This window comes from Ciona intestinalis, chromosome 13 (genome assembly GCF_000224145.3).
Source record: "Ciona intestinalis chromosome 13, KH, whole genome shotgun sequence".
In the NCBI taxonomy this organism is placed as follows: domain Eukaryota; kingdom Metazoa; phylum Chordata; class Ascidiacea; order Phlebobranchia; family Cionidae; genus Ciona; species Ciona intestinalis.
Window position 1 is genome coordinate 500021 of NC_020178.2, and position 17953 is coordinate 517973.

A 17953-nucleotide genomic window follows, 5' to 3' on the forward strand; every position below is an offset into this window, starting at 1 on the left:
ACTGTAGCATAGTGGTTAACGCGACTGTCTTAGAGGTTATAGGTTCAAGGCTTAATGCGTTTATAACTCTAGATGTATGTGTCCTTGAGCAAGACACTTAACAGTAATTGCTCCAACTCAGTGGTCACTAATGGGTTGTGAAAACTGTAAGCCATATATTAAATAAAATTAAAAAACTTTACAAAAGTTACATACGTGGTAACCCGCATAATTTGGTTTTTAGTGCTTGTCAGGTAAAAAGATGAGGTACTAAAGATCAGAAGAGTGTTTATCAGAGTACAGGAGAGTTCAGAAAGACTACTACAGAGTGGGAGATATAGACATTTGTTGAGCTACAGACTTTGGAAATAGTTGTCAAACATAGGGAATCTCATTGATTAATGTGGTGAATGCAATATACTTTGGCTCTGCTTGTTTGTATAGACACCTAACAGAAAGTTAAAAACTAGAGTGCTAAACATAGTTTTACTCGTTTTAAAATTCCGTACGCCTAACGTTACGACTATAAAGCGCACCTAATCCAGAGGGTACTGGTTCAAGGCTCATTAATGCTACCATTATGAGCGTCTGTGTTTTTGCCCAAAACGCTGAACGGCAATTGCCCTGGAGGATAAAAAACACAATTTATTCGCTGTTTAAATAATTTTTTAATTGTAAAATAAAAATGCGAACACATAGAAATTAAAATTCCACCATGCGAAGCCAAAACTTCGAGAAATGTCTTTGCCAGCCACGCTAAAAGCAACAAAAAGCTTGGAAATTTGTATGTAGGAATAGCTTACTGTTTTTAACTCTTAACCCACTATGAATAGTGACGTAAACTATTAATTATAGGCGCCAAACCTTTTAAAACACAGGGGAGGCAGGGGTAGTTAGACATATACTTTTATAAAGAAATCGAACTTATTAGTTGTAATGTTTCCTGATTAATTTGGTGTGGAAAATTTAAGGGTACGACTGCCTACCTTGCCACTCCAGGTTTGGCGCCTAATGCTATGTATACAAGCATGTAGATTTTAGATTTTGTATAAAAAGCAATTAAAAGCGTGTGTTAAAAATTACCGCACCAAACGCCCGCCAGTGTGAATGACCGTTTTACTGGGCGATGTTACAGGACTGTTATGCCTATGCCATACTGTAGCATTGCTGTTCGTAGTGTTTTGGTTCCGTAAACCGATTAGTTCCATTGGCGGCACAGGCGGCGCTTCCTGCCTTTCAGATCGGGAATTTTTTGAATTTTGGCGGCGAAGCACAGGCCCATCGGCCGGCCGATCGGTTAGATAATTCTCGATGTAATTTTCGGCGCATCGGTTACGGCTTGGGGGACGTGGGAGTGTGTTATGTTTTGGTGTCGATTCTAAATCGGTACGAGGGGGCACTGGAGGGCAGTCGAGATCATCGCTGGTGATTCGTTTTAAGCGTAACGTGACGTCACCGCCCATGTCGCTCGCGTTCCACGGAAAACTGAAAACAAAAAACAATATTTAGGCGTAAATTTAAATTGTGAAATAATTGAACTGTCGATGTATTTATCTCTTCGAATACAGTAGCGAATTCAAACAACTAAGAAAAGGGAATTGGCAACAAAATACAGTCGTTAGAAACATGCTACCGGTAAAAACTACTAAAATGAATGCGAATTTTTAAATGTTACCAATTTCTCTATCAAACTTGTAAAAGCCCCATTGAATTTAGTAAATATCAGTCAAACTTAACCTGTCAATCAAACACAACCTGTCAATCATTTATCACCTGTCAATCAAACACAACCTGTCAATCATTTCTCACCTGTCAATCACCCATTCTGTTGGATCAGCCCATGGTTTGGGCGTCCCTTCCGCTGATTGGCGGATTCTTCTCACGGCAGCGATGACGTAGGGTGCGATCACGTGATTCCAAACTTGTACAAACCACGTGCATGAAGAGTAAAACTCGACCGGAAATGACGCGAAAACACGCGGACCTATTTGAAAATCGAGTTAGTATGTAAAGCGAGTTAAAACCAGAAAATTCGTGTTTTGAAACGCGAACAAATCTAAAAAAAGCGAGATAATAGGGTAAATAAGAAAAAACGCCAAATAAATGTAACAAAATCCCCCAAAAGCGCGAAAAAAACATACCTATCGTGACGTCAGCAGCACATTGCGCCTCGAGACACCTGTTCACTTGGTGCCAGCAGAGAGGCAGCCACGTGATAACTCGTAAAGTGTTTTGAAATTCGTCCTTGGGAGTTTCTTTACCCCCGACTCTACATTCGACCACCGCTTTCCTAGATTTAAGATTTCCATGAAATATATCTTTAATAATGTTTCTATGGGACGTTACTACATTTCGCAGTGTGTAAGATAGGACACCGTTGGCACATGATATCCCATATTTCCTAATCATGTTTTTAACAATTAACAAAAAAAATGTTTTTAGGTCGTGAGAATACGGTTGTATTATTCTACTATAAACTAAATCTTTACCAGTTATAATCTGTATAGGATATATAACCAACAAATAATTTTTCTAAAGGTATTGAGTAAAATTTAAAGACATCAAATTCGATAAAATAAATGTTGAGCAATTCCTTATACGGCGTTATATTGAAAACCAACGTGCACGTAGTGACATATACCTTAAAAATCGCGCTAAATAATCCTTCACGTGCGCGCTGTTGTTTTTGCACGAAATCCAAGTGAATTCGTCTCTGTGTTCTTCTGCCCTATGAGCCTTGCCTTGTAGTATTGTACCTATAGTTGAACAACATGTTATTTTCATGACGGCACAGTGGTTATGGGTTCGAGGCTTGATGCTGCTACCGTTGTGGGCGTTTGTGTTCTTGTGCAAGAAATTTAACAGCAATTGCTTTAACTCAGTGGTTAATGGGTTATCTAAAGTACTCTAAATTATCAGTCAAACGTAAAAATCCCCAATAAAAAAAACACAATTACAAATGCGGTAGCTCGTAAAGTTAACGTAAGCGGGTACGAGGTGTATAAAACAGAACAACCGTGTTATAACGACTATCATTGCCCTACAACACAAGAAAAACAAATTACATTCATTAAATTCGTTCATTCTTATATTTATTCACTCTTACATCGAATTACCTACCTATAACATATGGGCACTTCGCTTGCTGAGGCAACTGTACAATTGGCGCGTAAGTTTGAGTCAGTGACGTCAGCAAGTGGTTGTTCTCAACGATTATGACGTAGGGTAGTGTTGAATAAGCTGACGTTTTACAAGCTTCGGCCACTTTCTTAATGTAGATTTGTAAATCCTTTAAAAAAACTCCGTTATATATTGGCTGTATTATTAAGACGTAACATTTTTTTGTAATAACGTGACAAAAATATTGACGTGACATTTTTATAATCACGTCACAGTTAGCATTGTTACGTAGTACCTCTTCCCCTCTTTGTTTTACGTCATAAACGAACACAGGATCCGCTGACGTAATCTGCCGACGTGCGCGCGCCACCATGTGTTGAGCGAGACTGTAAGAATAACGTCATAGTTAGTGATGACGTCACAAAATCCAATTCGAAAGTTTTCTGCTATAAATTATCGTAGGACAATGGGACATTCTTTTAAATCTATTTTTACGAGTCGCCATTTACCAAAATAATGTTTTTACCTCTTCAAATACAGTAGCTATAAGATCATATTATTTAAAACAGCGAAGAAAATGAAATTAAATTAAAAAGTTATATTAAAATAAGTACAAGTTAGATGCATACCTGTGCGCTAGATAGGTTTTCCCTGTACCAGAAGGCCCATGTAACATTATCCTTGTTTTGTGCATTAAACTCGTAATGTAACGCTGTAAGGTGTCGCGTGGGACTAGACTACGGAAGGCCATTAGCTCGACCGAGCCACAAGTGGCATCTATGGAAAAAGTGACAGTTATAACTATAGTAATGTGGGGAAAGATGGGCCACCTTTAGCACATAATATCTAAATATCCTGATCGTGTTTTGAAAAATTAACAACGGTCTATGAGAGTCGTGAGGATATGGTTATAATTCGTCTTAAATGTTCTTCGTTTACTACCCAAAAGAAAAAAAATGAAAAGGTGTCCCATTTCCCCCACCATACTATTTGTTGCTGACAGGCATATAGTAGGTTGGGGTAAGATGGTCCATGTTTTCATTCTATTTTATCGTTTCATTTCGAAATCGAATCGCTGAAGTAAAAAAAAAACCATTCGACAACGCATTCGATTTGCTATTGCAGAAAAAGTATCTTAACTTTGACTGTTTCTAGTTTTTAGAATGTTTTACCTTTTAACGAAATTTTCACACTGTCCACGTCGCCGACCATAAAAGCACACGGAAGCAGCTCAGGCGGCCTTGAACCCGGTATCCTTGTCTGTTCGCCGACTTTATAAAACGCAATACTGGCAATGGATAGACCAAGTCTACTGTCCCCGTCTACACACCTACAGTATTCCTGTAAAATATAAAATAAGTTTAAAAAAAAAATTAAAATGTGTGATGTCATAAAAAATGACGTCATAAATTGCTAAGCGCTGTTTTCTTGCTTTGAGTAATGGTATAGTACTGTGGGGTAAGATAGCACATAATATCTCATATTGTCTAATCGTGTTTTAAACAATTAACAACGCTCTTTTAGAGTTGTGGAAATAGGTTATATAATTTTGGAATTATTCTTTGTTTACTACCAAATGGGACAATAAAAACATGTCCCATCTTACCCCAACGTACTAGACATTCGTTCATAACGGCTTACCGTGAATAAGTCTCCCGTCATCTGATCTAATTCAGCCCAGTTAGTTTTTCGAGCAACGGGTAAAGAACCGATTAAAATATCGTCTTCGTTTTTGTTTTGGCCAAACTTTATGGTATATGGGGTCTCGACAACGAAACGTATTTGTGAGCCTTCGTCCTCGCTCCCGGGCGACACCGCGCGATACAGTTTTGAACAATCTGAACACGAATGTGAATTTTTTATTGAATTCATACATAACAAAACAAACTCTAAAAAACAAACTCAAAAAAAAATTAATACGAAAAATTAAAAAAATGCAAAAAAATCTTACCGAGTTGTAAAACTGAGGGGTTAAATGTGCTTAGCGCCTCTGGTGACGACGGGGAGTGAAACCCCCTGCCGCTGGGGGACGCTAGAGGGGAGAGTTTCAGGTGAAACGATGATGACGGTGAAAGACTGGAATTAATGTAGCCATTGTTGACGTGGGTGCCGGCTTGTAGGCGTTCGTTTTCAAGTCGCAGGAGCTGCATTTCGTGCTGTAGAGTCGTATGTAGTCATTTAGTATTACACAACATAAATTTGAGATTGTTTTAAAATATATGCAGGTGCACAGTGGTTAGCGCGCCCGCCTATAGCCCAGAATTTATAGAGACTTGGGCGTACGCGTTCTTGGACAAGACACCTAACGGCAATTGCTTCAATCCAATTGTAAGTTATGGGTTGTCTAAATTATCAGACATACATTTTAAAAACAAAAATTGGAATATCTGCCTAAAAAAAACTTACCTACAAAGTTACATATGTGCTAACTCTTAATCGAGCTGTATGAAACAGAACACCCACGTTATAACGACTGTCGTTGCCCGCCACGCGAGGATAAATTAAAAAAATTTTTCATTCACGTTTTCAATGCAGTATTTTTGTCTTACTTGCATTTGTGCGATTTGGTCTTTAAGTTGGTGCAATTGATGTTGTGAAGTCAGCGCTTCTAAACGAACGTCTGTAAGTTTTCTGTCTTTTTCTTGAACTATTTGTAAAATCTCATTGTACGAAATCGATTCTTCTGATTCGCCGATCCCAGTGCTAATAGAAATATAGTTTTAGCATCTCTATTCTATATGGGTGAGGTCTCGCACTGTGTCACGCTATGGGTCCTAGGATTTAGGCTACGATTACCCCATTACCCAAACACCCTAAATGCTACCGAATAGATCTCACCAGAAAAATATCAAATAAAAGCGTGGCTGTTAAACCCACAATAACCTAAAAGTCTGCCCCTATATATTACGTAATATAAAACCATTGTTACCTCGCGCTTCTGAAGCTACGTCGCGACGAATTCGGTGACGTCATACACCCTGAATCGTCCGCATCTGTGAACTCTTGACCCGAGTTGTTTGATTGTGACGTCTTACTGCTTTTTGAGAATGCAGATTTTAACGGTAGCTGTAAAAGAATTTTTAACGGATTTAAATGTGTTGGTTATAATTGGATGGTGAACGGCATTTTTGCCAAAGTCATACTTGGTGCCCGCTTACGAGTTATCAAGTATGTAACTTTGCTAGTTACGGCGAAGCAGGCACGCGCCAGTATTGGCCTATCCCCCAACACCCAGAATGCTCTGTTTAACAATACGTTTGGTCTGTGTTATCTCGACTGTTATATAGTACTGTGGGGTATGGTGGGACACCTTTAGCACATAATATTCAAACATTCTGATCTTGTTTTAAGCAATTAACAACGATCTATGGGAGTCGTAAGGACACGGTTTAATAAGAAAATAAAATGAAAAGGTGTCCCATCTTCCCCACCCTACTATAGTAAAATTGTGTTTTCCAAAAATTGGAAAAATGATTTTTTTTGTAATATCTTATCATACCCATCGTTTTTTCTTGTGTTTTCCGTCGCTGTCGCCGCTGCTTCCCGAACTTGCAGATGACACGCTTGAATGACTTGCGTGGGAACTCATGGAGGACAAACTTCCGGATGAAATTCGTTTGTTAATCGGCGAATTAGGCGAGAGTGCATCTAGAAATTTAAAATACATTTTTTAGGGATTTTAGCATATAGTACTGTAGGATAAGATGGATACCGTAAACACATAATATCCCATACTTCCTAATCGTGTTTTTAAGAATTATCAACGCTCTTTTTAGAGTCGTAAGGATATGCATGTATAATTCTGTAATTATTCTTTGTTTGCTACCAAATTGTACGATAAGAGAAAAAACCTGGACAATCTTATCCCAACCTAATACATTTTAAAACAGGCTAATTCTTCCTACATAAAATCTATTTCCGTACTCTGGCTTTGAACCTAGAACCCCTAATGCGATGCAATTGATACAAAATACGTCCATAATGTACAAAATCCCCTTTGGCGTTTTTACTTTGAAGTGTATTGTCGTATATTTGTTATTCAGCACAAATAAGTAGTATGGTAAAATACAAGACCACAAAAGCGTCATTTTCTTTGTTGTCGAACTTACCGAAATGTCGCGCCGACGACAGCACTGGTGCCGAATACGCCGAACCGGAACCCCAATGGTTTTGTTCAGACGTTGTATACGTTGGGTCAGAATGCGGCGTGGTGTTCGCGCTTTTTGACTCCGAGAAAGAAAACACGCTTGCCGGGCTTGGGGCGGTTGAATTCCCCGCAGAACGTTCAGCTTTAGCCCGAAGTTCTTCAATTGTTTTTCTCAATTTATCCAACTCATTTTCTTCTCTTTGCTCCATTTTTTTACTAGTTTTTTTTTTCTCTAAAACCCGTCAATTTTTCTGCAAAAACATCAATCTTTTATTTTTCTCTATATTGCTTTGGTACAAAAAAGTAAAAAAGTTAGTACACCGCTAAAATACGCCTAAAAAGTCGTTAAAATATACTCTTACGCTAAGAACTCTCTAGAAAACGAAATATAACGTATAGTAGCACACCGCACAACTAAATAACACTGGACTAATGCTATAAACCTCTAATGGAAAACATCTGATCCAGATTATTTTACAAATGACTCATAATTAATCCAATACTGACTTCTGTTGCGTCTCAATTGAATTAAACCCCTAACCCCAAGACTTTCTCCTGTTATGTGACGTCATTTTGGGTGACGTCATCAAAACAAAATGTACCCAATTATAGCTAGTGTATAAATTATTTAACTATATAATCTATGAGGTATACTTTTGAGCATAGCAAGATTTGTTATTGAGTTTATAAAACTGTATCCTCACGACTGTTAATATTTGTTTAAAACACGATCAAGGTATTTGAATATTATGTGCTAAAGGTGTCCCGACTTCCCCCTCCCTACTATTTTTGGGCGATTTTGTGAAACTAAACATTTTGTACATCTGTTGTAGTTTAAATACTTGTGTTCTACTAGTCGTTAGATGAATTATGGTGATTCGTCCCCTTGGCATTTTACTGTGGTTTGACGCTCTGGTTAACGCATATTTCGCGGCAATTAACGCCCTAAAAAGAGAAATAGTTTGCAGCATACGTTGTACAAATTAACTCGGCGGTAAGTTTTCCTGCCGAAAAGCCGCTTTTGATAATTCCTGGTGTTTTGAAACGGAATCTCTGTGGTTACTTGCCGAAAACGCTAAGAATTTTAAATTTAGCTCAGCGCAAAAACAGCAATTAGAGCGGCTGTCTTTAGCGCAAAAGTTTTGGGTTCGAGGCTTGGTGCTGCTACTATGTGGGCGTATGTGTCCTATACAACAAGACACTTAACGACAGCTGCTCCAATTCAGTAGTTAGTTATAGGTTTTCCAAAATTTAATTTTAACTTAAAAAAAATCTAGTACTCACGCATATACATGGAAACTCGTAAGCAGACATGAGGTGTATGAAACAGAACACCCGTGTTAACGATATAGACATTTCCCGGCGCTCGAGGATAAATAAGTTACATTAATTCATTCTTTCAAAGTTCGATGTTTTGTCTGTATTGTCATATATATTTGGTTGTTTGCTATGGTGGCTTTTGCTTTAACTAGTTCTCAATGGCTATTATACGCTATGACGTGTTTTTGTACTCGAGTAACATCTGCAATTGTTAGCTGACAATAGAGCTAACGTCACAATCGAAATAATCAATGGAATTTTATCCGGAAAACAGATTACGGGACAAAAAGGGCACAGATAAAAAGCCGGGACCAAAACAAAGTACCTTAAAATGCCAAAATAGCACGTGCTGTTAAATAAATACACTTCGTTGAGCATTTTGCACGCAGATAAATACATTTCCTCTTTACAAAATAACAAATTCCTCAAAATAATTCTATTTTCTTTATACAAAATGACAGAAAAATTCGGCTAAAACTAAACAAAATTTAAAACAGTAGTAAAACCTGCGCAAAAAAACTGCATTTTTTGCTTTTTATTGCCTAAAATGCTGTCCAAAAGCTTCGCTGCTAACTAAATGTTCCATTATTGGTGCGCATTTTTTGTCATTTTCACAAAAAAAAAACACCATAAATCTTAAATTTAAATTAAAATCAAGACGTTTTATTAAATACAGCGCAAAATAAGTGCATTTTTTGCTTTACTTCTTAAAATGCGCCTAAAAGCGTTGCTGCAACACGAACAAAGAGTTCTGAAACCCCTGCCATCTCCAATACATTATTGGCTTAATAGGTTTTATTTTAAATCCTCATATCGACCCCGCTATATCCTACACGCGAACCGGCGCTATGGCCAAAATCGAAAATTTGGATTTTTTTTCTTGGGGCAAAAGGGGTTTGTTTTCATTCTCCTCATCGTCCCATTTTATAGTATTTTATTTCTTTATAAAACACAAAACATTACGATTTTTAAATTAGGTTTAAAATAATGAGCATAGTATACTGTGGGGTAAGATGGATACCGTAAGCACATAATATCCCATATTTCCTAATCGTAATTTTAACAAATAACAACGCTGTTTTTAAGTCGTGAGTCGTTTTAAGTCGTGTTTAAGTCGTTTTAAAATTCCGTACTTTTTTTTACCACCAAAAAAGAGAATGAAAACATGGACCATCTTACCCCACCCTACTATCAAAGCTTTCATATACAATACAGTTATTGCAAAACTATTACTTTTAAGTATAATTACTCCAAAATATTACGCCCACAGCAAAAAATTAAAGTCTAAAATACTTTAACCATAGTTCACCCTTCTTAAAAACTTTAAATATTTCTGCCTTACTCTATTATCGATATTTGCCCCTTTCGCCACTAAAATCGTTCAAAATCGAGTCAAAATACGTCACAATAGCGACACGTCAATCAATCAATGATCTAGGATAAGAAAATTTGGTGAGGTCTTAATTTAATTAAAGGGCGAACGACGTTTTACTTAAAACCTATGCGACCTAAGTTCGCCTCTATGTACCAGTAACTACGCAAAGGAACCCATGTCCCATTGGATCTAAGATCAGAATAGACTTTTAACTGACATTAAATAATTATATATAAAATGCAAAAATCAATAATACGAATCGTTTAAAAATGAAGCTACTATATTACAATGCAGTTTATGTTTACACGCTACGAGTATAAACTACTTAAGTAGAAGTGTCAAATAAAAGCGTGGCTGCTAAACCCAAAATTAATACTTTCCCTCAAGGAGTTTTTACTGCTAATGCCCTTCTCTTCGTTGTTTTATTATTCTGATCTTCGCTATTGCATTCAGAGACATCAATTAAATTTACAAAATATTTAGACACATTAAATTTATTTAAAGGTAAAATTTAATCCATTAAAAATTACAAATTGTACATACACGTTAAAACAGCTGTCTTAAACTGAAAACCGAATTTTAAATTAACAAGATCAACCAAGTCTGACCTTAAACTTGTAACCTAATCAATGTTATAGTGAACAGCTGTGCCGAGCTACTACCGTTCAATCATGGTAAAACTAAAGTCTCACGTTCGAAGTGTACTCATAAATTTCGAAAGCACTCGCCGTTTTTCACTAAAGGTTAATTGCGTTTTATGCTGTACAGCAGCGCGTACTGTGCTCTAGGCAGATATATTGTACTGTGGGGTAAGATGGATACTGTAAGCACGTAATATCCCATATTTCCTAATCGTGTTTTAACAATTAACAACGCTCTTTTAGAGTCGTGAGAGAATGGTTATAGGTACATCTGCGCAAACTAACTGCCTTTTCTTTTCTTATAACGCTGTCTAAAAGCTAGGCTGCTATTCTATGCTAAAAAAAACGAAATATTTGTCTGTTCTTGATACAAAATAGCAGTGTAGTTTTAAATCATCCTGGGGTGTCGGGGTAATGGGCTAACTGTTATCTAAATCTCAAATTCCTTGACGTGCCTCGCTGTAAGACCTCATTTCACATAGAATAGAACGGTATACATGCATGTCATGCTTAAAATGCATTACCAGTTCACCACAAATACAAACACAGATGTAGAATGGACTTTACCACGTTCCAAAGGTCAGATGCTGTATTTTCGAGGCAATAATTACTTTATTACTATATCCCTTTTACGTTCTAACACCTCTAGGCATGAATAATAACAATTCTTGAATTGGAAACAACAGCAAAAAAAAAAAATTCAAAACAAAACTTGATGATATCTCTTCAAAATAATCCAAATATTGAATAATAACTATATATGGTAATTTGGGGTAATATAGGCTACTCTATTTTTTTATTCGCCTTTTTATCCCATTTAATAGTAAACAAAGATTTTTTACAGAATTAAAAAACCGTATCCCCACGACTCTAAAAAGCGTTATTATTTGATAAAAACATGATTAGAAAATATGGGATATTATGTGCTAACGGTATCTATCTTAACACACAGTATTATAATTCCTATTCTGTTAAAATACAACCTTTTATTCGTTCATTTGGTGCTGTTGTAATACTTCTAGTTGAGCTAACCTCACGCATGCCATGCTAACAGCTTAACAACTGTATCTCTAGGCCTATAAGCTTTTCTTTGATCTAATCCATGATAAGGGTTTCACAGATGTCACCCTTGACACGTGTCACTCATTTCAACATATTGACAGCTCCTTAAAAGCCGAGGTCAAGAGTTCACGTAATCTTTAACTTTTCGACACTTCTTATACACATACTCCCGTTTATAACTTAATCCGTATATTATTTTGACTTTTGCGTTTGATTAAACGTTTTGTTATATAACAGTCTAACTTTTGAAAGCCAATTAAATAGTTCGCCTTTTTTTACATAATTTGTAACAGTTTAAAACAATATGTTTACGCTATAAAAGAATATAAAATAGCCACATTTTCTCATAAAACACATAAAATGCATAATTTCTCCTAAAAAATAGAAAAAAACATAAGATTTAAATCATTTTTCAAAAAATCGATCTAACACAATGAAAGTTAGTACGCAATTTTGTTCATATAAAGTTAAACACTTATTGCAAATAGCATAATAAGCCTATAGTATAAATGTATTATTAATACATACCTTCTGTATCTTTTTAACACTTCTTCGTTTTTCGCCTCTGTGATAATGACGTAACTATAGCTATTATGACGTATCCTTCCGCAGCAGCAAAATATGCTACGTCTCCAAAAGCAGTTAACAAAATACTACTTGCAAATAAATCTTAAAATAATTGCTAAGCACAAAAATGGCTGGAAAATGACAAGTCGTTATAAGTTATCCTAATTTTTTTAAATATATAGTAGGGTGTAGAAAGATAGAACAATTTTATCACACATATAATATCTAAATATCCTAATCGTGTTTTAAACAACTAACAACGCTCTTTAAAAGTCGTGAGGATACGGTTTTATAATTCTTTGAATGTTCTTTGTTTACTTCTAAATGCGACGAGAAAATAGAATGAAAAGGTGTTCCATCTTCCCCCACCCTACTATATGTATTTAGCACAATGCCTCTAAAAGCGATTTTACTTGCTTACTGTTTTGTATATGCGCGTTTTACTGAAGCTATAACAACGTAGCTTAAAGGTATATTGATTTTTTCTTAAGTGCTTTCGATAGCGCTATTATTAATACATGAAACGCACTGAGTACTTAGTGCCCGTATACATACATTTATAAAGAGTATAACTAAAAAAAATTCTTAATACCTAAATAGTAGTTTGGGGTAAAATGGTTCATGTTTTTATTGCATTTGATCGTCTAATTTGATAGTAAACAAAGAATATTCACAGAGTTATATAACCGTATCCTAGCGACTCTAAAAGAGCGTTGTCAATTGTTTAAAACACGATTAGAAAATATGGGAAATTATATGCTATATACCAACATATTTAAATTAATACCATATATATACGTACGTTATAACACTACTGCGTTTCAACATTAAATTGTTTACAGATAAAAATCCGACTGTTCTAACTATTTTGCTGTTTTTACTACTCAAATTTTAGCTACATGATACAAAGTATTAATGCATACATGCCTAAAAAACACTAATATTTCTACATTAAATTGTTTAAATTGTATAAAAAAAGACAGCTGCTTTGCTGATTTTCTGCAGCATTGTAAAACCGTTCAACTTTCGCCTATTCGTATTCATTGTTTTGTTTGCGCTCAAATTAAGTCGACGTGCTTCGCATTAGAGCTTACACAAACTAAGCGAAGCGTACGAGGGAAAAACTCCTGTCTGTAGCTAAGACCACAGAGCGTATACGCTTTCACTGTCTCGTTTTCGCAAGTTTTTGCAAGATTGAAATTTGAGAAGACGTTTTTGGGCCCTAAAAGCGTTTACATTGAAATGCTATCCCAGACAGCCAACGTCGGGTTAAATCGTTTTCTTTGCGTGTATTTTGCCGGCGCATTTTCGAGCCCGTTTTTGGTTCGAATAAAGGCGTTAAAATTTAGGTTGGGGTAAGATGGTATATGTTTCACGGGTCTTACATCGTCTCATTTAGTAGAAGACAAAGAAAATTTACAGAATTTTATAACCGCATCCTTTTTTTCTCTAATTATTATTTTTACCATTTTTCTATTTCACTCCAAAATAAAATGCTTCCCTAGAAAAATAAACTTCCGCGCTTTGTAATTGTATTGTGGTAAACCAATAATTAATAAGGCAACCACTGGGGCTCTGTATTATTCCCTATCTCGTCACGCCGTTTGAAGTTAAAAAAATCCGCACCAATCGTTGTCAGAATTAAAATTACCTGTCTCAATTTCTCACGGATGATTTATAAAAATCCTTCGTTAAAACCTGCGATTTTTATTCGTAAAGATTGTCGCAAATTTCCACGGTACTTTCGTGGGTTATTGTGGCTTCGCGTGACGCTTTACTGCACGGTTATTGCGTCACAATAGCAAGCAAATGAAAGCAATACGTACATATAATATAAACTACCGTGGGATCGCGTCCTTTCGTTGCTACAACATAAAAACCACATAAAACGACGCGTGTAATACCACCATAGAGAATAGGGCTATTTATACTAACGCTTATCAAAGCAAAATTCTCATACGAGAATATATATATAGTACTGTGGGGCAAGATGGATACCGTTAGCACATAATTTCCCATATTTCCTAATCGTGTTTTTAACAATTAACAACGCTATTTTAAAGTCGTGAGGATACGCTTATGCTTTTTTGTAAATATTCTTTGTTTACCACCAAATGGGACGATAAAAGTGAATGAAAACATGGACCATCTTACCCCAACCTACTATACTTTGTTTAAAATACTTGTATACGCTTGTACCTCAATTTAACTCCATTTTCAGAATTTTTTACCGTTCCTCACTTAAATTCTGCTAAATTTTAATTCTTTACTACGCTTACACTCGAAACAGCTAAACGCGTAAATAAAACTCTATCTCAATAGTCCATAATACGTCACAATACCGCATTACACGTCACAATCGCGCTCTCATACTGCTCTTAACATTCGAGTTCGGTCGTCGAAATGTTTTCGTCGAAATCTAGTTCGTCTGAATTCACGTTCGATAAGCGACGTTTCGTCTGCATGCCAGCTGCTACTAATCGATTAAAACTTGTCGGAAAACGGTTTGGAAACACTGGGAAATTTAGGTCGGGGAACACTGCACATGTAGTAGGGTAGGGTAAGACAGGACAACTTTTTATCATCTCATTTGGTAGTAAACAAAGAATATTTATAGAGTTATTTCAAAGAATTTTAAAACCATATCCTCACGACTCCAATAAACCGTTGTTAATTGTTTAAAACACGATCAGTATATTTGGATATTACGCGTTAAAGGTGTCCCGCCTTCCCCCACCCTACTATATATGGGCAGTCATATTTATCAAAAAAGAGAAAATCCGTGTTTTTCACCTAGTTTTAATCATTTGCATTGAGCACATGTTTCGTATGGTAAATCCTACCATACGGGGATTAATGGCAAAGTTACGCCCTGTCGTATGCCAGTAAAGTTAGTTCGACATATGCGAAGTACGTTCGTTTATCATATACAAACTTACTGACATGTGGTGCACGATAACAGCAGTGTTGCCTGCAACATTTTTTCAGTGTTGCCCGGTATTTTTTGAAAATGAGTAAAATGTTTTTGAAAATGTTTGTTTTGGAGTAATAAAAACAACGCGATTCGTAAACATATCGTAAAAGTTTTTGAAAATGTTTTTTTTTGGGGGGGGGTAATTTGCACTGTTTTAAGGGGCTAATTTATAGTTTTATGTACGATTTGTTCACGAATCGCGATATTGTTAAAAACAAGATTCGAAAATATGGAATATTATATATGCTAACGATATCTACCTTACCCCGCAATACTATAACCATTAAAAAAGTGTTTTTTCTAATCCATTAAAAAAAAATTTTTCTGGAAATTTATACTGTACAAAAATGGAGAATTTCGATAACTTAAGTCATATTTTAACGGTATCCATCTAAACCCACAGTTTTAAACTCAATGTTGTAACTTTGCGTGAGAGGAATTGGTATGTAAACGCTTTAACGATCACTAACTAACTGGTTCCTTTAATTTCCCAGCTTTAAGTGACCAGCTTAGATATAATGTAATTATGATAAGAATCATGGCGACTTCAAGCGAAAAATTAACTTAAATCCGACGTTTGAACGTGTTTTGATCATAATAGGAATTCCGCGCAAGATTTTTTTTCTATTTTTTCGGTAAAAAAGCTATCTTACTCCAAACTACTATTCTATATGTATTATTTTTTCTTTTTTATTTTACGTTTGGTAAAAAGAATATAGAGACACCTTTAGCACATAATATACAAATCCTGATCGTGCTTTTAATAATTAACAACAGTCTATATGAGTCGTAATAATGCGGTTTTATAATTCTTTGAATGTTCTTTATTTATTAACAAATGGGCCGAGAAAATAAAATCAAAAGGTGTTCCATCTTACCCCACCCTACTTTATTACATTATGTATGGTACAGCAACAGTAACAGAAAACCGCTCTAAACAGCAACGCTAATCATAAATCTAGTCAAGAATTACGATCATATACCAATTTCCACTGGCCCACTTTACGGGTTACTGGATTAGGGCGTACACGGATTAGTTAATCCAATAACGACTGTAGCGCTTAGAAACCAAATCTGAAAAGTGTCCGTCCCAATTTAGGGTCAAATTAGCCTTGTCCGTTTACGGCAATGCACGATTACCAGTCAACCGTGTAGAACTGTCAATCTATATCTCTTATGCGTCCAGGTTAGCGCTTGTGTTTAATCTATATCTCTTATGCGTCGGTGGTTAGCGCTTGTGTTTAGCCTGAAGTTAGGGTTCAAGGCTCGATGCTGCTACCATTGTGGGTGTATGTGTTTTTGGGCAATAAATTAAAGGAAATTGCCCGAATCCAGTGGAAACTAATGGGTTGTCTAAATTGTCAGTCATACATTACACACAAACAATAATCACCTACAAAGTTACATACGTAGTAACTGGTAAGCGAACACAAGGTGTATAAAACAGAACACTCGTGTTATAACGATTGTTGTTGCCCGCCTAGCGAGGATACACAAGTTACATTCATTCATTCGTTTATTCGTTTAATTTATTTTTATAATTCTTTCCCAGTATACAATATAATCTATGACAAATCCGTTTAACCAATTAGTTATAAACAGTGAACTGAAATAACAAGGATTTCTCACAGCGCTTACTAATCCCAACAACTGCTTATTCCGACCTCGATTGGGAACGGAATAATTGTATTAATCTGCGGATTACCCATTTAGCCGCATCAATATGTGTGAGTGTGCCACGTATTATTAAAACACATGCATTGAGTAAAACTAATACAGTTATCGAATGTATAAAAAGGTCTATATAGTAGGTTAGAGTAGGATAGTCTATGTTTTCATCCTATTTTATCGTCACATTTGGTAGTACATAAAGAATATTTGTATAGAGTTGTATAACCTTATCCTTTACTTTACGACTCTAAAAGAGCGTTGTTAATTGTTAAAAACATTATTGGAAAATATGGGAAATTATGTGCTAACGGAACCCATCTTACCCCACAGTACTTTACATTCATATATGGCTCATGGCTGTACTTCAAATAAGCAGGTATTTAAACCCATAAATATACCAATATTCGAAAAAAAATAAAACGCGAATTTTTTACTCAAAATGAACCTAAATAACTTAACAAATTACCGTAAATATATACTGTATAAACTGTTTCTGCTAGGCAAATTATACTCGCTTTCTGAAACCGCTCTTCTGGCAATAATAAGATACTGATATTTTAAGTCCTATTTATAGGTCGCCTTCGTCCAAGCAAATGACACCCAACAGCAAAAAACCTGTACCATAAAATTTAAAAACACAAAAAAAGAACAGTTTTTCTCAAACATAGAACGCATATGCCCTATTACTTACTGTACAGCGAAAATTTTACGATTAAAAGTGTTTTATTTCGAAACGGACAGCGCAAAACACACACCGACTAATCTATGCCCCCTTAGACCCAATGATATATGACCTTGGGCTCATGGGTATTAAGAAGAGCTACAAATATGGCCAAACCCGCCCAACGAAAGTGAAAAGCAACGATAATACGTTATTTGCGAAAGAAATTTGATCTTAAAATTACTGCGTGCTTCTAAGAGACAAATTCTTCTAGTTTACGTAATTACAGCCGTAATTATAACAGCAAATATTTCAACTGACCACCTAACAAGTTTGTGACAACTTGGAAAATTTATCCCTTTTCCTGCGTATTAGTAAAAGCCTATATAAGCAGTTTTAATCTACGCAAAGTATGCTGACATATATGGTGGGGGAA

General features: G+C 35.8%; 1 protein-coding gene across 1 annotated transcript; it reads right to left on the reverse strand.

Moving 5' to 3' along the window:
• Positions 1-627: 627 nt before the first annotated feature.
• LOC100178649 (neuron navigator 2) lies at positions 628-12343 on the reverse strand. The gene is made up of 15 exons (XM_002129300.4): positions 12173-12343; positions 7209-7497; positions 6599-6747; positions 6029-6165; positions 5649-5802; positions 5051-5255; positions 4741-4937; positions 4272-4440; positions 3729-3876; positions 3395-3485; positions 3100-3268; positions 2621-2735; positions 2121-2269; positions 1789-1963; positions 628-1464 (listed from the first exon to the last, which is right to left on the reverse strand). The coding sequence occupies exons 2-15, from the start codon at positions 7453-7455 to the stop codon at positions 1059-1061; spliced, it is 2511 nt and encodes an 836-aa protein (XP_002129336.1). The 5' UTR covers positions 7456-7497; positions 12173-12343; the 3' UTR covers positions 628-1058.
• Positions 12344-17953: the final 5610 nt, after the last annotated feature.